The 25,068-nt window shown below is 38.2% G+C and overlaps 1 protein-coding gene across 2 annotated transcripts in view; it reads right to left on the bottom strand.

The window, feature by feature from the left end:
- Positions 1 to 2,236: 2,236 nt before the first annotated feature.
- LOC114295098 (serine/threonine-protein kinase BSK2) overlaps positions 2,237 to 25,068 on the bottom strand; it is a 30,364-nt gene continuing 7,532 nt past the window's right edge. For both annotated transcript variants that reach the window (XM_028239288.2, XM_028239289.2), the window contains exons 5-10: positions 19,239 to 19,344; positions 5,295 to 5,380; positions 4,873 to 5,061; positions 4,221 to 4,379; positions 3,765 to 3,878; positions 2,237 to 2,920 (exon numbers count right to left, since the gene is read on the bottom strand). In XM_028239288.2, coding sequence (XP_028095089.2) covers positions 2,669 to 2,920; positions 3,765 to 3,878; positions 4,221 to 4,379; positions 4,873 to 5,061; positions 5,295 to 5,380; positions 19,239 to 19,344 — 906 coding nt within the window. In that variant the 3' untranslated portion in view covers positions 2,237 to 2,668. The remainder of the gene's footprint in view (positions 2,921 to 3,764; positions 3,879 to 4,220; positions 4,380 to 4,872; positions 5,062 to 5,294; positions 5,381 to 19,238; positions 19,345 to 25,068) is intronic.

Raw genomic sequence — 25,068 nt, 5'->3', positions numbered from 1 at the left:
GTCTAGTGTATAGGTCATCATATACTTTCAACTTGGTCTCTCTCACTACTTTCTTGACCTCCTTATTAGCCAATCTATAGCTCTTAAGGTTTTCCTCAATTCTATCCTTCTGTCACTTTTTAAAGTACTCTTTTTTTGCCTTAACTACCGCTAGAACCTCTTCCCTCCACCACCAAGTTTCCCTAGAGCTAGGTCCCGTTCCTTCGACTCTCCAAGCACTTCCCTTGAGATGCTCCTCATACAATTGGCCATCGAGTTCTACATAGTGTTAGCATCACCTTCGAAGTCCCAAGTACCTTCTTTATCCATTCGATTCTTAAATATTTCTAATTTATCCTCTTTTAGGTCCCACCATCTCGTCCTACGACGCCCACCATCCTTCTTAGCTTGGTATTGCCCTCTAAAACATAAATCTAGTACCAAAATCCTATGTTGAGAGACCAGACTCTCTCCAAGAATCACCTTACAATCATTGCATTTTAGGCGGTCCATTTTTCTCACTAAGAAGTAATCTATTTGACTCTTAACTAATCCACTCTTAAAGGTTATCAAATGCTCCTCCCTCTTCTTATACATAGTATTGGCCACCACCAAGTCAGAAGCCAACGCAAAATCTAAGATACTCTCTCCAGCCTCATTTATGTCACTAAAACCGTATCCACCATGCACCCTTTCATAACTTAGTTTATCTATGCCCACATGGCCATTAAAATCTCCACCTATAACCAGGTTCTCTCCTACGAGTATCTCCTGTAAGATCTCATCCATTTGTTCCCAAAAATCCCTCTTAGTCTGATCATCTAACCCTACTTGAGGGACGTATGTGCTAATAATGTTCACTATATTCCCTCCAATAACTAGTTTAACTAGCATAATCCTATCTCCTTTCCTAGTGACCGCCACTACACTTTCTACAAGACCCTTGGCAATTATGATTCCTACCCAATTCCCGCGTCTATCCTTACCACTGTAATATAGTTTAAAACCGGTATCCTCAATTTCCCTAACTTTCTCTCCCGTCCACTTAGTTTCTTGTATGCAAGCTATACTGACTCTCCTCCTAATCATAACATCTACCAATTCCATCGTCTTACCAGTTAAGGTTCCTATGTTCCAAGTGGCTACCTTAAACCTATAGTCTTGGACTAGCTTCTTTACCCGCACTCGCTCAGAAAAGCGTAGAAACCTTTGCCCATTTTTCACCGCACCCAGGCGCCGATGCGGCGCCGATGCGGCGCCCCTTGCTCACTTTTTGAAACACCCGGAGGCAGGCACAACGCGTCACTTGAGGGGAACGACCTAGCATTTAAACGATTCAAAGTAGGATTCATTTTCATAAGAGATCCGAATAGCTTTTTTATGTGTTGGCTGTCGACTACCTAACACACAACTCTCCTCTTTAACCCGGGCTTGGGATTAACGGAATTGTTAACAACTCCGGCAGAGTTTCCTGAAATCAATAAAGAAGTATTTAAAATTTGTAAAAGTAGCTTGTGTTCTACATTCCTTTTATATTTTCTTGTGTTTTAAGTTTCAGCGAAAATGTCAATTAGCACCAAAAGAAGTGTCCAAATCAATAAGCAATCACATAGGGTATCTGCCTAGCCTAGCTGTTTGCTTTACCTTTTGATAGGTATAAAAATGTAAGTATGTTTGGTTTTAATTTTTTAAAATTGAGTTTTTTATTTTTTAGATTTTTTTTTATTTTTAGTAAATATTTTCAAAATTTTAAGTATTTTTTTTAGATACATTTTACTTAGATGTATTTAAAAAATAAAATATTTGTGAAAAAATATTTTAAAAAATTCATAAATACACAAAAAAACAAAAAATACTGAATTTTCATATTTTTTGTACATAGTAAATTTTTTTTAAAAAAAATTTCACGAAAATTATATTTTTTAAGTATATTTATGCTAAGTGTGTCTAAAAATTAAAAAAAAAATACTTAAAATATTAAAAAGATTCAATAAAAACAAAAACATCCGAAAATAAGAAAGTATTCTGAAAAATGTTTTTAAAAAACTGAAACAAACATGGTTGATTTTTTTTTTTTTTTTTCTTTTGCGCAACGCATACACTCAATAAATCTGAGGCACACTTCACTTTTTGTGCCCACCATGAGCAAAAACCGTGTCCTTAAAACTGATGTTACAAATAGAAAATTAAAGGGCGCAACTGAAATAACTTTAAAATGAATATTTTGCTATATGAAAAAGAAAAAAAGAAAAAAAAATGGCAAGAACAGAATTGAAAATTTTGAACTCACTTGGAACAAATACAATTCCAGCCCGGATTCTAATGTTAGCATACATAAAACAAATTTAATTCTGTCATCAACCTGGATTTTGGGCCAAGTACAAATAACCACAGCTTGAATTATACCAAACCTCATCATCACCTAATGCTTCTATGATGCAGCAATCAATGGAGGCTCCCATCTATGTACCAAAAACCCTAATCAACAAGTTCCATAACCAATTTCCACGCCTAAAATTACTCCGGCGCAACATGGCATTTACTCAGTAACTAACTAATCTACTCAATTTGGCTATTACAAGAGCTTTATACATTTGTGTGTATGGAAACTATTTTCCCTGCCTTTAGCAGTGTATTGATCTCTCATTTTACCGAATGAAGCAGAGAATTTGGGATTTGAGTCATTAAGCTAATTGCGCCAGCTGTTGAGTTTCTTTGCCTCAAAGGAGGCTCCATCGTTGAGCATGTCTTGGGCATCGGTTTCCATTCCAAGTTTAGAGAGGGCAAGAGCTTGCATGTAGAAGGCAGTGGGCCACTCGGGCAAGCACACTTGAGCCTGCATAGCATCCCTTAGCGCAAGTTCAGGCTGACCAATCATCATGTATGATAGGGCTCGCCTCACAAAGATGGTACCAGAAGGGACAGACATCATCGATACCAACTGCATTTTATAAAAATGAAAAATCCAAATCAATATTTGGGTACAATCTCTTTATGTCATTTGAGAAATAAAGGAATAGAAATACACGAAAGAAGAGAGACCACAATATTTGGGTACAACCTCTATATTTCTTTGGACTATGGCTCATAAGAAGCTCAGTACCAATGACATGATTCAAAAGAGGCCTAATTGTCATTTACTTCCATGGTGGCGTGTAATGTGTAAGAGGGAGGAGAAAAGCATTGATCATTTACTTTTGTATTGTCCCATAGTTAGCTTTACGGAACAAACTATTTTAGTTGGTGGAGGTTGATTGGGTGGCAACATCAACTTTCATTCATATGCTTTTGATTGATTATAGAGGCTTTGGTAATAATGGAAAGGCTCAAGCTCGCTAGAGTTGTATGTGTTGAGTTTTGGGTGATTTGGTTGGAAATAAATGCAACAATTTTTTAGGTCAAGTTTGAAGAATTAGGAGGTTTATGGATATGCTTTACTTTTGATTAGTTGAGATTGGAAAGCAATGTGTTACTTTTAAGTTTGGTTTTCTTTCTTCTTTTTCCTTCTTTTCTTTCTTGGTGAACCTCTTGTCTCCCACTGTATTGTGTTTTCTCCTTTTCTTGAATCAAATTTTATTTTGCTTATCAAAAAAGGAAAAGAAAGAAAGAAAACAATCTTTTATTTTTGAAGTCACTCTTCTAAGAACACTAAAATTTGACATTAAACAATATTGAATCTAAGCACAACTTATAGATATACTTCCAAGAATATTCAAGAAGAAAAACAAACATAAATTTAAAAAGTTATGATAGCAAATGAGTCCACAACTAGAATAAGTACATACCTTTGAATAATACTCAATAGCACTACTGAAATCTTTGTCCCTAAATGAAATATCCCCAAATTTCTTTGTGTTCAATATATCTTGAACTTGCTGAGTCCATTCTTGGAATGATAGCTGCATACGACAGCATTGCCATAAAATATATGTAAGGTTTATTGAAGTCAAATGCATGAAAATAAATTTAAGTTTCAATAATAAAGTTATGACATGAGGGCAAATCAAGCTAAAATAAAATAGTCATGAGGCAGAGAATATATCTTCTGACATACAAGGGAAAATGTGACGTCAAAAAAGTGTAAATCTACAGAAAACATGTCTCTATTATTTCATAGGATAGTTTTTCAGCGAAGAGAAGTCACAAATGGGCATGCGAACAACACATAGACCTGCAATTTCATTTTATTTACAGTAAATCAACGAATTGTGGAGTAGCACAACAGGAATAAATATGCTTGCCTCATTTTCTGCACCCTCTTCATCTTTATAACCTGTTTTAAGCAAGATATCATGAACTGCAGTCAGGTCCATCCTTGCACAAGCCTTTCCAAGAGGAGAAAGCATGGTTGGCAGCACCACTGGAGTTTTTGTCAGACCCATTAAAACATGTGATGCAACCTACAAATATCAATGTTAATGAGAACATTGAGGTTATTAGGAGTTAGCTTTGTAAGTGGCTTTTTGGCTTTTTTTTGTTGAATCTAAAGCTTATTTGTTTGGGAATTTAGGGGTTGTTTGAGATGATCTAAATAAGTGCACTTTTTAACTTTTTATGAAATATCGGTTGGGTTTGGGTTTGGGTTTGGGTTTGGGTTTGGGTTGGGTTTGAAGTGATGTGTTAGAGAGGTGATGTGATTTAAATAAAATGATGTGACTTAAATAGGATAGTGACTTTTTGACTTTTTAACTTTTTTTTAACATGCCAAACCAAGCCTTAGTTGCTTTTTGGCAAATTTTTTTTTTTTTTTTTTTGGAGTGAAAAAGTTGAGTGGCTTTTTGACTTTTGGCTTATGTAGTCAAAAAACTAGCTTTTTTAGAACATCCCAAACATTTTAAACAACTCAGTAATTACATTCCCAGACCAGTACAGAACTAATTAACAAAGTTTCACCTCTTTCTGCTTTTGAAGGGGTGCTACTGCTGTGAGAAGAAACTTGATATCTGGTCGGTCTCTGGCCTCATACTGAAGACATTTTGAAGCAAGTTCAACCAATGCAGTTGCATCTTCATCAACATATTGTCCTTCCAAGGACGAATCCATCAGCAACAAAGCATTTTTCCCCCTTATCAAATCCAGTGCCTTGAGAAAACAAAACAAAACAACAAAAAAAAAAAAAAAAACAGAACAAAACAAAAAACCGACAAGATTCAATGCCACCAATCCCGTTCCCCAATTTTACAAGCTAATTATATTGTCATATAAATTTCACCAGGATAGTACCAAAACATGAATATAAAGATGAAATAAACTGAAAAGACTATTGAAAGAGTAGAGAACAACTGAGATGGCATATGTAACAGAATTTATAGTACATGGCTTGGAGGGATATGCTTCCCACTCAAAAGATCCAGCAGAACAGTTCCATAACTGTAGACCACACTCTCTGGAATGACCCTACCTGCATAAAGTAAGCTCCCAAATCATATGGAGTGGATATACAAGTTCTTCAATCTCAACTAACATAATAAAATTCAGGTATTTAGATCAGAAATGGCATCAACTCAATTGTGTAAATGACTGGGAATAAAATTACAAATTATGATGACATTGAACAGAAGAATCCCAAAAGAATATGACAAAACAAACATTTTTCACCAAGACCTATAAGCCTCACAGCCAATCGATTACAGATATAAAGAACACTCCCAAAGCCGCAAACAAACTGGGTTGAGTTGAGTATTAGGATGTTCAAGCTTGGTTTAAATGAAAGTGGATCATATACAAGTGAAGCTTAAGCTTTGGCTCTAGCTTAACTAAAATGTTAAAGCTAGGTGTGTTCATATTTTGCCTAACCTGGCTCATTCACAAGCCTATCCAATCCTGTTATAAGGATGCATTAATGACAGAATAAAATACTTCAAACGCGGCTAATTTAGCAAATTTTAAATCCACTTCTAAATCATTAGTCAATATTTACTAACTTAATGTTTATTGCAGAATATTTACATCAAGCAAGGTTCAAAAATGTGTCCATCACTACGAATGCATGGCACACATGCCAATTGCTCAAGAACCAAGTTGGCCTGAGTTTGGTGGTGTTAAATTTTGGCTTAATTGTCCAATAGAGATAACTTTCATAAGATTTGCAAAGTCAATGGCCTTCAGAAATGTATCTGTTGGCATGTCTTAGCTAGAAGGGTAGTTTCGTAATAAATAAAAGAGATTAAGAGAGAAACCCCTAAGATTATTGTTCTCTCTTTTTGATGAAGAACAAAAATATTGAAGAAAGAGAAATAAACCACACGGAGATTTAAAGAACCCTCAACACTTAAATACACAAAGCAATAAAATTAAACTCTCAATTATTTCAATCCATTCAAAGCTGTCCAATACAACTCAAACCCTCAATATTTATAAGACACAGACTAATCAAATAGAAAAATATATCTAATAGCTAGGAAACCAAATATTAATAAAATCCTTAATAATAACCTAATACCATAATAATTCCTAAAAATCCTAAGTTCCCAAATTAACTTAATTCCTTCCTCATCCAACATCTTCCTCATACGCATCACGTATGTACCAGTTCTGACCTTTGTGGTCTTTTATTACGACACGCTATGGTGTTGGTTATAACTTTTTTATAACCTCTTGTGATTATTATCTTGGTTATGATCGAAAAGGACTTTGGTTATGCCTTATGTAGTGTTTGGTTATGACTCTTGGTTATCATTTGATTACGACTCATTGTGATGATTGATTATAACCTATTGTGGTTGTTATTTTGATTATGACCAAACAGATCTTTAGTTACTCATCAATTGTTGTTTGGTTATGATCCATCGTGGTATTTTTAGTTATGACTGAAAGTGATTTGGTTATAACACACTTTGTGGTATTAACACCACAAAGTGTCATAACTTGCATACGGTACACCCTGTTTGGGGGATGTGGTACACCCTTTATGTCATAAAATGTCATTACTTACATATGGTACACTATTTTTCCATATTGTATAAACATCACTTTTCATAAATTAATTAATTAATTTTTAGGTGTTGGGAATTTTTATTTAAAACAAAGACTTTGTTGTTTTGAAATTGTATTTTATTTCCCTGAAATTATTATATGTTTTTCCCAAAAACACATGATAAAATCCCTGAAATTCAGGGTGTGCCAGACAGAAAAAGGACAAAATGTACCAATATACTCCAGCAAAAAAATAAAAAATAATTTGGATCAACAACACAGAATTTTATTGATAAATCAAAAAAGAGATGAGGCTGAGGCATCCTCTACAAACAAGAAAAAGCAAAGGAAAGAGAAAAACATAATCCAAGCAAAGGCTACATCAAACTCCAGCAAAAATTTCCTACGATGGTTAACAATTTTCATTTCCTAATATATGTTAGTAGTCTGCAATTACATTTATTTAATCCATAAACGAATAACATATTCACAATTTTCAATTTCATGGTCATTGCCATGTAGGTGTTAGAGAAGAAAGGGGTGACAAAAGGTTACATTGACGTGATTAAGGACATGTATGAAGGGGTGGTGACCACCATTAGATCGCCAGCTGGAGAGACAAATGAATTTCCTATCACTGTAGGGTTACACCAAGGATCTACCTTAAGTCCTTATCTTTTTGCTTTAGTTATGGACGAGTTGACGATAAATATTCAGGATGACGTATCATGATGCATGCTTTTTGCAGATGATATTGTGCTAGTGGATGAGACTAGAGAAGGAGTTAACACAAAGTTAGAGATTTGGAGAAAAGCTCTTGAATCTAAAGGATTTCGGATAAACAGAACTAAGACAGAATACATGGAATGTAAATTTAGTAACAGTAACAATGAAAGCAGAGGAGAAATGAAGATTGAGAGCCAAGAATTGCCTAAGAATAAACATTTTCGTTATCTAGGGTCGATTATCACAACAGCGGGAGATATTGATGCAGATGTGGCCTATAGGATTAAGGCGGGATGGTGTAAGTGGAGAAGTGCGTCTGGGGTATTGTGCAATAAACGAATACCCACTAGACTAAAAGGTAAGTTTTATAGAACGGCTATTAGACCAGCTATGTTGTATGGGACGGAGTGTTGGGCAACCAAGAAACAACATATAGATAAGATGAGTGTGGCTAAGATGAGGATGCTAAGGTGGATGTGTGGTAAGACTAGACAAGACAGGATTAGGAATGAGTGTATTCAGGAATGGGTAAGAGTAGCACCGATAGAAGATAAGTTGAAAGAGAGTCGTTTGAGATGGTTTGGTCATATTCAACGGAGACCAACAGAGGCAGTAGTGAAGAGATGCGATACTGTAACGGTAGATAGAAGTGTTAGGGGACGGGGTAGGCCTAGATTAACGTTGACTAGCATTTTAAATAGAGATATGAATCTACTTAATTTGACTAATGAAATGGCCTTTGATAGGGCCGCGTAGAGAAGAAGGATTCATGTAGCCAACCCCATTTGATGTGACTTAAGGCTTGGTTTGGTTTGGTTTGGTTTGGTTTGGTTTGGTTTGGTTTGCCATGTAGGTGACGTGAGAAAAATCTATGTTAGCTGGACTTGGGACAAAAGCTAGATTTTATATCTTCAAAACTTTTTTTTAATCTTTTTAGATAAAATGATATTTATAAACTAACATAAAACATTTAATTTGCGATTTTCTCACTCGTGAATTTTTGTAGGGATCATCATCATAATGGCATGACCTTCCTAAGAGGAAGAGGCAAGAATCCCTCTAAGCCCAGAACCCATATTGACTTAACAGAAGATGTCTTTCCATCTTTGGATTCCTCTCCAACCAGCAAAACCGCATCTCCTCAGCCTTTAAGGAAGTAAATTTTAACAAGCAAATGAAAAATATTTTTAGAATACTTTTATTGACGACATGGTCTTAATTGTTGAAGACTAACATCGAACGGATGTCTGATCCATAGGAAGTTAAGGAAATATATTTGTCCACTCAACAATTTCTTCCCCACTTTGATCATTATCGATATTTATGAAGGAATCCTTTAGGAAACTGCATCTATGGAAATTATCTGTACACCAATTTCTAATGCACCAAAGAGTGCTTTGAAATTCAGTTATATCTAACAACCACTAAATGGGGAATTAATCCGAATAAATCCGTAACTTTGAAACTCACAGAACAACCCTAAAATTATTGGGATTATATTGAGGCTTCTGATAAGGTTTTCCTTTACCAAAACCCTATCCAAAAACACTTTCGGTTTATTAAACTTGACAAATCTCTTCTGCAAACTGGATTACCAAATTGGCTCTTAATTTGGTGGGAACACCATGGTCCTACCATTCAAATTCTTCCAACTGAAATCCAAGATGAATTTACCAGGAGGATAGATGGGGTGATTCAGGTGAGATCCAATGTAGATCCAACTTTCAATTCAATCGTGGGATCCGGGCAGTCTACTATACATCCTCAATTTAGAGGAAAAGATAATATTGCATTCAAAAAGATATTTCACACTTTATTGTCAATGAGATCAGGGAAATATGAGGAAATATTTTTTCGAGATTAGGGAGGTCATTCAACAACATAATAAACAATATATTGATCTCAATCCCAAGATCACACCACTGAATCCAATGGAAGGGAACCCTTTGTCATTATTCAAAATATGATTAGAAAACAATATCTGGAACTTTTAGAAACTAAAATCATTGCTAGAAGCTGAGAGTTTATGAAAGAACAGTTCATGTGTAATGCCAACCTGAAATCAAGGATGATGCATACATGACATCAGCTCATAATGATTATAATAACCAATAGAGCTGTCTTGTTGGAGGATCTCTGGACCTAGAACATGACAATTCTTCCACTCCTTTGGAGGACTACTAGAATGCCATGAATGACCTAATGATGGAAAAGATGAAAAAAGGAAAAGATAAAGCCATCTAGTCTTTTCGGCATTTGACAACAGCACATGGAGGCAACATGAAGAATCGTTCACTGTGGCCTCCAACCAAAACCAAGGTTCACTTGAAAAGTAGTATTGTACAAATATTCTCAATAAAGAATACTGAAAAGTTGGCGTAATAATTTAGCACCAACACATCAAGACAATGAAGATAACGATTCCAGATAGCGCAATCGATAGCATCCACCTAGCACATGCCAACTGTCTTTAAACCTTTCTTCCTTATCCTTCTAGCATCTAGAAACATGTCTATAAAAGGGATAGTGTTTCACCCTTGTTGAAACACACTTCTTTCCCTAGTCATCTCATGTAATATCTAAAATTTCTTCTTGTAGAAAATTTAATGTATAAAGAGAAATAGAGAATTGTATTATTGATTGATATTTATGTTATGGTTACAATGATTCCTATATATAGGAGAGGGTGAGTGTGTAGTAGGTGAGGAGTAAGTGAAGTGGAGGTGGTAGTGGTGTAGTGGGTTAGGTTTAGTGGAGTAGGTGAGGTGGTAGTGGTGTAGTGGGTTAGGTTTAGTGGAGTAGGTTTAAGTGGGTGAAGGTTTAGTGGAGTAGGTGAGGTGGTAGTGGTGTAGTTAGGTTTAGTAGAGTAGGTTTAAGTGGGTGAAGTAGGTGGAGAGTAGGTGGATTTTAACAGCCCCCCGCAAACTCAAGGGGGATAGGAACTAACCAACTTGAGTTTGGAGAGAGTAACAAAACAAGAAAATACATAAAAATAAAAGAGGATAAGAGACACTGTATGGTCGTGTCAGACCATTGGTGAAGACACTGGATGGTGGTGTCATAACGTTGTAGAGGACACTGTATGGGGGTGTCATAACGGTGTAGAGGACACTGGATGGCGGTGTCAGACCGATGTAGAAGACAGTTTATGGGGTCATGTCGGACCGTTGTAGCAGACAATGTTGTGACAGTTGTTGTGACAGTTTACGGAGTCTTGCTGGACCCTTGTAGAAACTAACCGGAATTAATGTCGGGACAGTTTACAGAGTCTTGTCGGACCCATAAAGGAGCTAACCGGAATCAATGTCGGGACAGTTTACAGAGTCTTGTCGGACCCTTATAAAGTCGCACCCTCAAAAAGTGTGCCCAATCTTTCAAAAGGCGTGCCATCAAAAAGCGTGCCCAATCCATAAAAAGGCGTGCCATCAAAAGGCGTGCCCATGTTTTCAAAAGGCGTGCCATCAAAAGGCGTGCCCAATCCATAAAAAGGCGTGCCATCAAAAGGTGCGCCAGACACGCGGCGATGCACGTGATCAACAGAACGCGTGTCGGCCTATTTGTCATGGTCTTTATAAACCGAAGCGGAGGCTGAGGCTTGGAAGCAGAGACAAAAACCTGCTAGAAAAACTCTTCGTTTTCTGAGAGAGATTTCTGAGAGAGATACTCTGTAACACTCTGTTTTCTGAGAGAGATTTCTGAGAGAGATACTCTGTAACACTCTGTTGTCTGAGAGAGATTTCTGAGAGAGATACTCTGTAACACTCTGTTTTCTGAGAGAGATTTCTGAGAGAGACACTCTGTAACACTCTGTTGTCCAGAAAATGGCTTTGTCTTCCCGTGGTCTGCTCACTCTCTTTCCAGACCTTAACGAGTCAACAAGAGAGATAACTGGTGCGGGGGCCAGTGAACCTCAACCAAGCGCCCCAGGGTTTGCTCCGTTGAACTTTCCTATGCGGTCTGTGGAGCAAAAAAAGGCAGTGCAAACTGACATTGAAGCCAATCAGTATACTTTGAAGTCCTGTGTGGAGACGATGACGGCAGTCACAAACTTGTCGCACCGGCTGCAGAGTAGAACAAATGAGGTGCAGCATTTAAACGGCCAATTGGCTCTGCTCCAGCGCATGTATAAGGATGCACGAGCAGAGATAAGTGTGCTGAAGGCGGAAAACAAGGAGCTGAAGCGGAAGGCTACCGTGATGTTCCGATTTGGAGGTCCACCATATGCTGTAGTGGAGGAGCAGGGGGGAGTGAACGTGCTCGGTGGAGTGGGTAGTATGGAGGCAGCGCCGGTAAGGGACACCCAAGAGAAAAGCAAGAAGAAGAGACCTGCAGCAGAGTAGAGAAGAAAAATCCCACTGTGGGTGCGGGTGTGTTGTGGTGGTTTGTTTGTTTGTTGGTTTTTTTTTTTTTTTTTTTTTTTGTGTAAAATTGTGATCGGGGTTGATCCCTGAGATGAATAAAATATGATTTGGTGTGCAAAGCTATATGGTATGAAGGGAATTGGAAAAAGATTAAAAAGAATGTGAAAGAAAAATAAAGAAAAAATAATAAAAATATATTTGAAATCAAAAAATGAAAGATGGAGGAAATAAGGAAAGTGGTTTGGAGAAAATAAATAAAAATAAAAATAATGGAGTTGGAAATCAAACGGAGGAGAGATGAAGATTTTTTTTTTTTTTTAATATAATATAATATAATAAAAAGAGATATATATATATATATATATATATATATATAAAATAAAGAAAGTGGGGAACAAGAGTGTAAAGAAAAGAAAAAGTATAGGTTGCATCGTGGGTCACATGGGTGAGTAAAAGAAAACAATAAAGAAATGAGTGGGTGCCCCCCATGTGCAAGGATAGTGCTGGCACTTCAATAGGTGGTACAGCCTGCTGAGCATCAGCTTTGACAGGAGCTGCCTTTGGACCTTTTCTCTAATAAATGCGTCAAACTGTTGCTGTTGGTGTTATCAAGAATGTGGAGAAGAGGAGGCTTGTCTGATGGCCTCTTGGGCTGTGTAATCATATCGAGGTTGGTGGACCTCTCAATCATGTTGTCACCCTCAAAACCAGAGATGGGGACAAAAGGAATTTTGTCAGGGTTGTAACCAACCTTCTTCAGATAGGAAGAGACTTCCTGCACAATTTCATCATACCTTGCTTTTGAGTACTTAGGAGTGGTAGCATCCATCTTGTTACAGCAGCAAATCATCTGCCTCACTCCAAGAGTAAAAGGAAGGAGAGCATGTTCACGGAAGAACTTGGGCTCCTTCTCAATCTCCTTGCGAGATCGACGATCAATCTCAGCAAACTTGACAGCAATGTGGGAGGTGTGGCAGTCAAGAACTGGAGCATACCCATTACCAATCTGACCCGGGTGATTCATAATAATAACCTGGGAGGTGAAATTTGCAGCTTCCTTGGCTGGATCATCCTTTGAGTTGGATGCAACAAAACCACGCTTGAGATCCTTCACTGCAACATTGTAGATGAAGACGATCGAGACAGTGGTGTATGGGAGGACAACAGTGAGAGGAGAGGCAGTGGTGGTGGACTCGAAGAAATTTCAAGGTATGTATAGAAAATTCTAGCAGATTAGATTGAGGTCCGGCGGGCGGCCAAGGCGAGGTTCCCGCCCGCCGGTGAAGCGAGAAATACTAAGGTCTTAACCTTGCTCTGATACCATGTAGAAAATTTAATGTATAAAGAGAAATAGAGAATTGTATTATTGATTGATATTTATGTTATGGTTACAATGATTCCTATATATAGGAGAGGGTGAGTGTGTAGTAGGTGAGGAGTAGGTGAAGTGGAGGTGGTAGTGGTGTAGTGGGTTAGGTTTAGTGGAGTAGGTGAGGTGGTAGTGGTGTAGTGGGTTAGGTTTAGTGGAGTAGGTTTAAGTGGGTGAAGGTTTAGTGGAGTAGGTGAGGTGGTAGTGGTGTAGTGGGTTAGGTTTAGTAGAGTAGGTTTAAGTGGGTGAAGTAGGTGGAGAGTAGGTGGATTTTAACACTTCTCTTTGTATGTTGTGCTTCCAACTCTATAACCCTTTGTAAGTATTTTAATGTCTTATGAAAGTTTATTGTCATTATAATATATCTAGCATTCATTTCGATCACAATCAGTTATTAGATTATGTCCAAGAGTTAAAAAATAAAAAATTATAAAAAAAATTCAATAAAAAATGGAGAGGTTACAGATACAGTTCACGACAGATACAAAATTAAACAGATAACTCATTAGTTTGCTAGTTATCAATATCAATCAACTAGATAATATATCTAGGGCTTAATTAATTTAAACAGTATCTACATTTCATGAGTTCATATGTGTTGATCTGCACTTTCTATGGCAATCAGTATGATTAGTATTACTCCTGATTTGAGCTTATTACATGCTCATATAGTCTATGGGACGTCACCCATCACCCAAGTTGCGTAAGGATTATAGCTAATGTCGCATTATTGCATGTGTAGAGCCTCATATCCTGTAAATCATTGATAGACATGTAAATTATAGCACATCTATTTGGAATCAGAGCCATGTTTAATATTAATCATACTATTATTATAGTATGAGTAGATCAAGCATATATGAACACTTAAAACACATAAATACATCGTTATACCATCTGAAATGGGTTAATGAATGACACCTCAATTTTTAAGTGTATTCCCTACTACGGTCTTTGATAAGGAAGATAAGCTTAAAGACACCAGCGTGTGCTAAGTGGATGCAGTCAATTACGCTGTCTGGAATCCTTATCTCTATTGTCTTGATGAGTCGGTGCTAAATTATTACGCCTAGTGTTTTAAAAGGCTCTAGGTGCACCGAGGCGATAAGATATCCTATAGCCTAAGCGCGAGGTGCGAAGCGAGGCGCGGGCCTCACCAAATCGAAGTGCAAGTAGTAGAAGAAAAACAAAATTATAAAATAACCAAACTTTTCAATATAATAAATATATATAGAATTTCAAAAATCATAACCATTTTCAATAATCTTTAAACATAACATTCAATCTTCTAAAAATTAGAAATATAATATCCAACAGAAGATATAAAGCATATCATTCAATCTTTTATCACTTTATGCTCTCTTTTGACCACATTCAGTCATTTATATTGAAGAGTTTTGAATCCTTGTAGTTATGCCCACAAAAAAGCACTTAATCAACAGTTGGAGTAGAAAAATAGATATATCCCATGAAGCCTACGCCTCGCACCTCAAAAAAAAGCCATCGCCTTAGCGCCTAAGTTGCACCTTGCATAGTGCGCCTTGCCTTGACCTGTTCGAAGCACAAGGTTGCACCTCATTGCACCTCACGCTTAGGTATGCACCTTTTAAAACACTGATTATGCCAACTTTTTCAGTATTAATTATTGAGAATATTTGTATAATACTGTTTTTCCAGTAGGACCTGGATTTTAGCTGGAGGCCTGAGTGAAAGATTCTACATGTTGTCTCCATATGTTGTTGTCATATGCCGAAAAGACTAGATGGCTTTATCTTTTCTTTTTTCCATCTTTTCCATCATTAGTTCAGTCAAAGCATCCCAGTAATCCTCCAAAGAAGTGGAAGAATTGTCATGTTCTGGTCCTAAGATTCTCTAGTAAGGTAGTTGTATTGGTTATTATCATCACTATAAGTTTATGTCATGGATGCATCATCCTTGATTTCAAGTTGGCACTACCAAGGAAATACAACACACGAAAATTGTTCTTTCATAAAAGTCATGTTTTTAGCAATGATTTCAGTTTCTAAAAGCTCCAGCTATTGTTTTTTGATCATATTTTGAATAATGACAAAGGGATTCCCAAAGATCTGTATCAATTTTGCAAAAAAATTGTGAACGGAATCGTGAATCATAAGATTTTGATAACAAAGGTATGTACCATATGCCCCCAGTTATGACAATTGTGGTTTTTAGTTATGACCTGTTGTGGTGTTAGTTATGACTTTGTTATGACTCATTGTGGTGTTAGTTATGACTCATTGTAATGCTGGTTATAACCTATTGTTATTATTATTTTGGTTATAATCGAAAAAGTCTTTGGTTATACCTGTATGTAGTGTTTGGTTATGACCCTTTATTTTTTTTAGTTATGTAGTGTTCGGTTATGACTCATCACAAAAATTGATTCATAAAACTTGGTCCCACTCACTTCATTCCCATCTGACCTATTGATTCGAAGAAATACTGGCTCTTACACAAAACGTGGATACTTTACAAATTTAGAAGAGTCCATGTAACATAAAGGAAAATCAATCCTTACACTCCTAACATGTTACAAATTATCATCATAAGGTCCATAACACACGACATCATGAATGCTTAAGCATAGTCCACAAGATCCCACCATTGTAACATGTAAAGAAGAGCTTGGATAAAAGAGAATTTGACACCTTACGTCAAATTAATGTCCTCTAAATTTACTTTTTGTCATCATCTTCTAGAGATTACACACAAAACAAATGGTTATAACCCCCACCCACCCCCTATCACCACCAAAATTAAAACAACATAAAAGCAGCATGCTCAAACTACATCGAGAAAAGTTAATGTTGAAATTGATGTATTTATTGATTGATTGTTGTTGATGTTATATTTTGTATTACAAATCAGAGTGGCATTATATAGGAGAGGGTTTGGGTAGTAGGTGAGGAGTAGTGGAGTGTAGTAGGTGAGTGTGAGTAGTGGAGTGTAGTAGGTGAGTGTGAATGGTAAATTCTAACAGCCCCCCGCAAACTCAAGGAGGATAGAAACTAACCAACTTGAGTTTGAAGAGAGGAACAAAATAATAAAATACATAAAAATAAAAAAGGATAGGAGACACTGTATGGTCGTGTCAGACCGTTGGTGAAGACACTGGATGGTGGTGTCATAACGTTGTAGAGGACACTGTATGGGGGTGTCAAACCGATGTAGAAGACAGTTTATGGGGTCATGTCGGACCGTTGTAGAAGACAGTTTATGGGGTCATGTCGGACCGTTGTAGAAGACAATGTTGTGACAGTTTACGGAGTCTTGCTGGACCCTTGTAGAAACTAACCGGAATCAATGTCGGGACAGTTTACAGAGTCTTGTCGGACCCTTAAAAAAGCTAACCGGTATCAAATGTCGGGACAGTTTATAGAGTCTTGTCGGACCCTTGTAAAAGTTGCACCCTCAAAAGGTGTGCCCAATTTTTCAAAAAGCGTGCCATCAAAAGGCGTGCCCAATTTATCAAAAGGTGTGCCATAAAAAGGCGTGCCAGTTTGTCGGGCGGCAAGAGGCGCGCGATGCGCGTGGCTGGCCCTGGCTATTTAAAACAAGGTTGAGGCGAAGGCTGGGCAAACCAGTTGGAAACCTCTGAATTTTTGGCAGTCTGAAACACTCTGTAAACCCTGCTCTGAAACACTTAGCAACCCAAAAACATGGCCTCTTCTTCCCGTCCAGCTACCCAGAACCTGCTCACGCTCTTTCCAGAACTGAACGAGCCCACAAGAGAAATAACTGGTACGGTGGCCAGTGAACCTCAACCAAACACCTCTGGTTTTGCTCCATTGAACTTTCCGATGCGGTCGGTGGAGCAAAAAATGGCGGTGCAAACTGATATTGAGGCCAATCAGTATACTCTGAAGTCATGTGTGGAAACCATGACGGCGGTCACAAATTTGTCGAACCGGCTGCAGAGTAGGACAAATGAGGTGCAGCATGTAAACGCCCAACTGGCTCTGCTCCAACGCATGTATAAGGATGCGCGAGCAGAGATAAGCGTGCTAAGGGCAGAAAACAAGGAGCTGAAGCGGAAGGCCACCGTGATGTTCCGATTTGGAGGGCCTCCATATGCTGCAGTGGAGGAGCAGTATGGGGGAGTGAACGTGCTCGGTGGACAAGAAAACACGGAGGCAACACCGTCAAGGGCCGTCCAAGACGGAGGCAAGAAGAAGAGACCGGCGGCAGAGTAGGTCGGTGGGTGGCCGTCTGCAGAAAAGAAAACAAGGCTGCTGTTGTTGTGATTTTTTTTTTTTTTTTTTTTTTTTTTTGGTGTAAAATGTGGATCAGGGTTGATCCTGATATGAATAAAATGAGTGTATTGTGCAAATCTGTATTTTTTGTTTTTTTTTTTTTGTTTTTTTTTTTTTTTTTAAATAAAAAAAGAAAGATAAAAAAAAATAAAGAAAGTGGAGCAGACAACTGGCCCATTACTTTAGTGAAAACCAAAAAAGCAGACGAGCACGCGGTGGTGGTGTGATATAATTTTAATATGTCAGTGAGTGGGAGGCATGATGGGGTAGTATAAAAAAAAAAATGGATATAAAAATAAAAGAAAGGTGAAGAGTGATGATGTAAAGTAAAAAAAAAAAACAGAAAATAAACTAAAAAGGAAAATTGGGTAGGTGTGCTTGGAATCTGCTGGGGGTAAAGGTTCGTGCGTGTGATGAGTGGGTTGTGGGAAAAAAATAAAGAAAAGAAAAGAAAGTAAAGTGAGAGACAGAGAGTGAATAAGAAAATAAAAGAAAACAGCACTAAACACTCAAAAAAAAAAATAAAAAGAAAGGAAAAGAGGGCAAGGGCAACTGCCCTGTCGTGGGCTGCCGTTGTAATAATCCACAGACGTGTAGGGGTTCGAGCTATTCCGAGTTTTTCAAGCACGCGTGTCCTGCTACTGTCACGTATGCGCATGATAGCCCGTCTATGATGCATGAGTGCTCTGCGCCGCGTGAGCTCAAGGTTATTTTAAGATCTGGGTACCAAATCCCCAACACCCTTTTCAAAACCGATCAGCACTGGTAAACAAAGAGATTGGATCAGATTCAGGATCAACAAAAGGTGGTGGTGCTGTTGTCAAGGGCTTCGAGGGAACGACCCGGTACGAGCTTCTTGGTGGTGGTGCCAACTCTGTCAACCATGGTTACACTAAAGGCGACGAGGAAGAGTCCGGCGAGAATGCCGGCGGGCCTCATTGCCGGAAGTTTTGAATTTTCCGGGGAAGAAGGAAGGGTTTATTATCGTGATTGGAAAGAGTGGAACAAACTTGGTGGGTGTGTAGAAACAGCCTACGAAACCATTGAGAAAGTCCACAGCATCGGCATCAACGATGATGACTGCGTTGAATGGGCCTGGGTTCTTGAGGAGCATAGCGTTTATGGTGACGGGCTGTGACGGTGACCCACTGATCGACCGTCAGATGGAGTTTGCGAAGATGTTAGAAAAGAAGGGAGTGGAAGTAAGCTAGGGATTGAGCCATACTCTGTGGAGGTGTTGAAAAATTCCAGCGGGCAGCGAAGGCATGGTTGCCGGACGGCTGCCCGCCGGAAAGAAATGAATATAGGCCTAAATCTTATTGCTCTGATACCATGTTGAAATTGATGTATTTATTGATTGATTGTTGTTGATGTTATATTTTGTATTACAAATCAGAGTGGCATTATATAGGAGAGGGTTTGGGTAGTAGGTGAGGAGTAGTGGAGTGTAGTAGGTGAGTGTGAGTAGTGGAGTGTAGTAGGTGAGTGTGAATGGTAAATTCTAACAGTTAATTATGAGAAGCAAATCCCCTAAAAATTGATTCTTCAACAAATAAACAGAAAATAAGTATAATTCAATAATCCCAAATAGCAAGTGATATTGTATGGATATACCAGTACGCAAAAACTCTGGTGGAGTATAAGCCAGATTGGTGCTATAACTTTTCCCATCTCGGCTATTCTTCATAAGACCAAAACTAGATAATCGGGGATCACCATCCTAAAATAGCAACAAATTAAGTTCACCGTAAATGCCAGAAAACATTAACTCAACATATTTCATATTTACTGCTGGATGGAATAAGTAAACAAACATGAGGGAATGAAGGAATGCATTTCCTTACATTCGGAGAATGTGGTTGAACTGTGAGGGAAAAAATGGTTCACATATGTAGTCCAGATGAAAAAATTATCGGCAATGAAAAACAAAAAGGGTAAATTACAAATACACCCCCTGAAGTTTGCTTAAAATACGAATAACTCCTGTGGTTTGAAAAATCACAAATACCTCCCTGTCAGAATTTTTTATTTAACAGAATTAATTGAAAAAGTGAAATTTCTAACTGTTCACCTATACAATAATAAAATTATCTGAATTATTAATTGAAATAAAATTTTAATATTAAAAACTGTTAATTAACTTGATGATTTATTAATAAAAAGACTTATTTGTTATGAAATTAGAAACCTTGGGGGGCATAATGTAATTTTTAAAACACGGGATAATTTGTAATTTAAGTAAACCTCATGGGGAGTGTTTGTAATTTACCCTGACTGTTAAAGACCTTATGTATTCATTGTACCTTGGAAATAGATTCTGTTAAAACCTATCACCTACTTCACCCACTAAACCTAACCCACTACACCACTACCACCTCACCTACTCCACTAAACCTAACCCACTATACCACTACCACCTCCACTTTACCTACTCCATCTACCACCTACTACCACCTACTCTTCTATATATAGGAATCATTGTAACATTCAATACATCTATCAATAATACAATCAATATCTATACAATTCTCTATTTCTCTTTATACATTAAATTTTTCTACATGGTATCAGAGCAGGTTTAGAACCTAGTATTTTCGCTTCCCCGGCGGGCGGCAACCTCACCTTAGCCGCCCGCCGGACCTCAACCTATTCCGCTGTCATCTCTATCAATACATATAGCTTCCAGTTCGCCGCCACCAGAGGCGACTTCTCTACATACAAAGATCAACCATTCTCATCTCTCTCTGAGATGAAGAGGCCAACCTCTCTCTCTCGGCAACTCTCTCTTCGGTTTCTCTCTACACCACCTTCTCAACCTTTTAGTTCTACTACTATGACCCTCTCTATGATGGTTTTGGTGTCTCTGCAATGTGGGCTGTTCTTACTATTGTTGTTGTCTTTGACTTCTCTGTGGGTGCAACACTTGGAAGGGGTGTAAATAGGGGTTTTGCAACACTGCTTGCTGGTACTCTTGGCGTTGGAGCTCATCGAATTGCTAGTTTTTCTGGAGAAATATGTGAGCCCATACTACTTGGGCTTTTCGTCTTCGTACTAGCTGCAGTAGTGACATTCATAAGATTTTTTCCAAGAATGAAAGCAAGATACGATTATGGGCTGCTGATATTTATATTAACATTCTGTTTAATATCAGTATCTGGTTATAGAGATGATGAGGTGTTAGAGATGGCCCACAGGAGGCTATCCACCATACTCATCGGTGGTGCCAGCGCTGTGATTGTGTGTGTATGCATTTGTCCATATGTGGTGCTGGTGTTGTCAAGGGCTTCCAGCCATCTATCTATCAGGCAAATAATGGTGGGGCCAATTTTGTGGCACATGGTTAGAACCTTTTCAGAGGACTACAATGATTTGAATGTTGAGCCTTCGTTTGGAGAGACCAATCTCGACTTTGAAGGCAGAGAGAGGAGCACTAAGGAAAGCACACCCATTCTTCTTTTATTTATTTAATCACACTCACCAAGTTTGTTTCACTCTCATTATCACATCCATACACACCGGTATCATGTTGTCTTCAACTTTCTTTTATTTATCATTTTAAAATACACCCTTATCATGTTGTTCCCCACCTTCTTTACTTTATATATATATATATATATATATATATATATCTTTTTATTATATTCTATTACTCAAACTCTCCTCCATTTGATTTTAAAATCACTTATTTTTTATTTATTTTTTCCAAATCACTTTTCCTCCTTTTTACATACCCCCACTTTATTTTTGAAACAATCACCCTGATATTTTTCATATAATCCATCTATACATATTTTTTTATCTATTTTCTTTCTCCCTTGTTTTCTTTCATTTTATTTTTATTTTTTCAACACAACACTCCCAAAAAACAAAAAAAAAAACATTTTACAAACTTGTCATTTCTTCATGCCGGGGATCAACCCCGATCAGCATTTTACACCAAAAAAAAAAAAAAAACAAAAAAACAAAAAAACAAAAAAAAAAAACACACACACACACAAAACAACCACATCCACAGGCGGGATTTTGCTTCTCTACTCTGCTGCGGGTCGCTTTTTCTTGCCTCCGTCCTGGGCGGCCCTTGCCGGTGCTGCCTCTGTGTTTCCCGCACCCACTCCACTGGGCACGATCACTACTCCCTGCTCCTCCACTGCAGCATATGGCGGACCTCCAAATCGGAACATAACGGTGGCCTTCCGCTTCAGTTCCTTATTTTCCGCTTTTAGCACACTTATCTCTGCTCGCGCATCCTTATACATGCGTTGGAGCAGAGTCAGTTGGGCGTTTAACTGCTGCACCTCATTTGTCCTACTCTGCAGCCGGTGCGACAAGTTTGTGACCGCAGTCATGGTTTCCACACATGACTTCAGAGTATACTGATTGGCCTCAATATCAGTTTGCACCGCCATTTTTTGCTCCACCGACCGCATCGGAAAGTTCAACGGAGCAAACACAGAGGTGTTTGGTTGAGGTTCACTGGCCACCGCACCGGTTATCTCTCTTGTGGACTCGTTGAGGTCGGGAAAGAGAGTAAGCAGACCACAGGAAGAAGAGGCCATGTTCTGGGTAGCTGGAGGGGAAGAAGAGGCCATGTTTTTGGGTTGCTAAGTGTTTCAGAGAAGCAGCGATTACCGATTGGTACTGTCAGACAGGGTTGGTTACAGAGTGTTTCAAGATTTGCAGCTCTTCGAGACAAGCTCTCTGAGAATGCAGAGGTTTCAACTGGTTTGTTATGCTTCCAAGCCTCAGCCTCCGCTTCGGTTTATAAAGACCCTGACGAAGAGGCCGACACGCGTTCTGTCGGTCACGTGCATCGCCGCGTGTCTGGCGCGCCTTTTGATGGCTCGCCGCTCGATGATTTCTGTCGGGCACATCCTTTGATAAAGTGGGCGCGACTTTTGCGGGCTCGATATATATATCTACATGTATATCTTTTGGGCAGCCTATATACACACTCATACAGTGTCTTCTACATCGGTCCGACATGACCCCGTAAACAGTCTTCTACAGCGGTCCGACATGACCCCATAAACTGTCTTCTACATGGGTCCGACAAGACTCTGTAAACTGTCCCGACATTGATTCCGGTTAGCTCCTTCATGGGTCCGACAAGACTCTGTAAACTGTCCCGACATTGATTCCGGTTAGCTCCTTTATGGGTCCGACAAGACTCTATAAACTGTCCCGACATTGATTCCGGTTAGTTTCTACAAGGGTCCAGCAAGACTCCGTAAACTGTCACAACAACTGTCACAACATTGTCTGCTACAACGGTCCGACATGACCCCATAAACTGTCTTCTACATCGGTCTGACACCGCCATCCAGTGTCCTCTACACCGTTATGACACCACCATACAGTGTCCTCTACAACGTTATGACACCACCATCCAGTGTCTTCACCAATGGTCTGACACGACCATACAGTGTCTCCTATCCTCTTTTATTTTTATGTATTTTTCTTGTTTTGTTACTCTCTCCAAACTCAAGTTAGTTAGTTCCTATCCCCCTTGAGTTTGCGGGGGGCTGTTAAAACCTATCACCTACTTCACCCACTAAACCTAACCCACTACACCACTACCACCTCACCTACTCCACTAAACCTAACCCACTATACCACTACCACCTCCACTTTACCTACTCCATCTACCACCTACTACCACCTACTCTTCTATATATAGGAATCATTGTAACATTCAATACATCTATCAATAATACAATCAATATCTATACAATTCTCTATTTCTCTTTATACATTAAATTTTTCTACAGATTCCCTCTACTATCTCTTTGCCAATTTAAATAAATGAATAAAATATAAATAAATGATACACAACAACCTGACGTCTTTTTCCAATATTTTTCAGAAGTTCCTTTTTTCTGTTAAATAAGTAAAATGCATCACTTCAAAGCTCCAAGAAGAGGCAAAAATCTTTAGAAACAAAATTGCATAAATATAAGCCCGCACTTAAAACATGTGCCTGTCCAAACATGTTAATGAATCAATACGCAGACATATTCTCATATGAAATATTATACATGTATTACAAAATAGCAACAATGCATACAATTGACTTTCAACATGAAACTACACAGTATGCAAAGCAAACAGGGAAGGGAGAAGGGAGAACGGGGGAGATGGCTATAAAAGAGTCCAAAAGCATCATTTAAGGGACAGCCAACAGTGGTTTTGTTGGGTAACATTCCCCAGTACTTTCTTTGTCTCTATTCACCGCTCACTTTGTTTTAAAGGAATCCTCTCTCCTGCTGTGCATCTTTGTACTTTTAATAAACTTTCTCAATGCCTTCAAAAAAATTATATATTGCACTGGACAACTGCCAGTGATGTCTCACAATGAAAAGATATTCCCAACCATAAAAGCACTATAAGTCAGAACTACCTGGGATGTCTATTCCCATTAGAATTGCAGAGACAACCATTAATTTGTCATATAACTAAAGTTGCTCGAACTTTCCTCACAATGAAAATTACATCACCCAACAGAAATCTTTAAATGCAACTAATGTTGCCCAAACTTTCCCAAATCACATAAATATCATAATGAACTAAAAGTCCCAATCTCTTTTCATCTCATCTGCAGAATCACTTGCGCTATTCTCAATGGTTGTCTTGTCAACCTCTCGTTTTTACTCCTCCACACGTTACTCCCCCAGCAGATCTTTTTGAATGTCTTTATGCACAACACTAGGTTCAGGCTACAAATAATCAAACTTTGCTTTTTGAATGTTGTTCGCTCTAGCTTCTTTAAGAAAATTTTTTACTTTCCACCATTGTTCTAACTATGTCCACATTTGTTAAACAAATGCATATTCATGTTTAATTCATTTTAGAACTTCAGTTTATAAGGCAACATGCTGACTTTTATCTTTTATTTATTTATTCAATTACTTCAATATATAAATATGTTAGAAGCATGGAGGCATCTAACCCAAATCAATTGGCCATGGACAGAAGGGCTATAACCAAGCTTGGGTAGTTAGAGAGGCAATACAGAACAAGTCTTTAAAACCCCAATATGTGGCCCAATTGCATTTGGAGGTGATAAAGAGATGAACGAGATGAGATAAATCAACCCGAGGTCAATTTTGACCCGAGTAGCCACCCAAGACCCAATTATGAAAACTAATTGGCAATGAGTGGAGGGGCCCTTAGATTATATGAACCAAACATGGGCAGCTTAGAGAGGCAATGTTGAACAAGCCTCTGACAATATAAAGTACTTTTTAAGTATTACATTCTCTCAATATCCCAATCATAGCATTTTCATCAATAAGTTATTTCAAATGCAAGAATTTGACAGCAAGAATATTACAAAAGATGTAAATATAGCACATGGATGTTTAAATGAGCTACAAACATAGCAAATTGGAAAATACTACTGTTTGGCAACATTGAATTCATGCCTTGGACAGAATTGAAGCCTATC

This window comes from Camellia sinensis, chromosome 5 (genome assembly GCF_055761805.1).
Source record: "Camellia sinensis isolate YWXY chromosome 5, ASM5576180v1, whole genome shotgun sequence".
In the NCBI taxonomy this organism is placed as follows: domain Eukaryota; kingdom Viridiplantae; phylum Streptophyta; class Magnoliopsida; order Ericales; family Theaceae; genus Camellia; species Camellia sinensis.
This window is presented reverse-complemented; position numbering and strand designations above follow the sequence as displayed.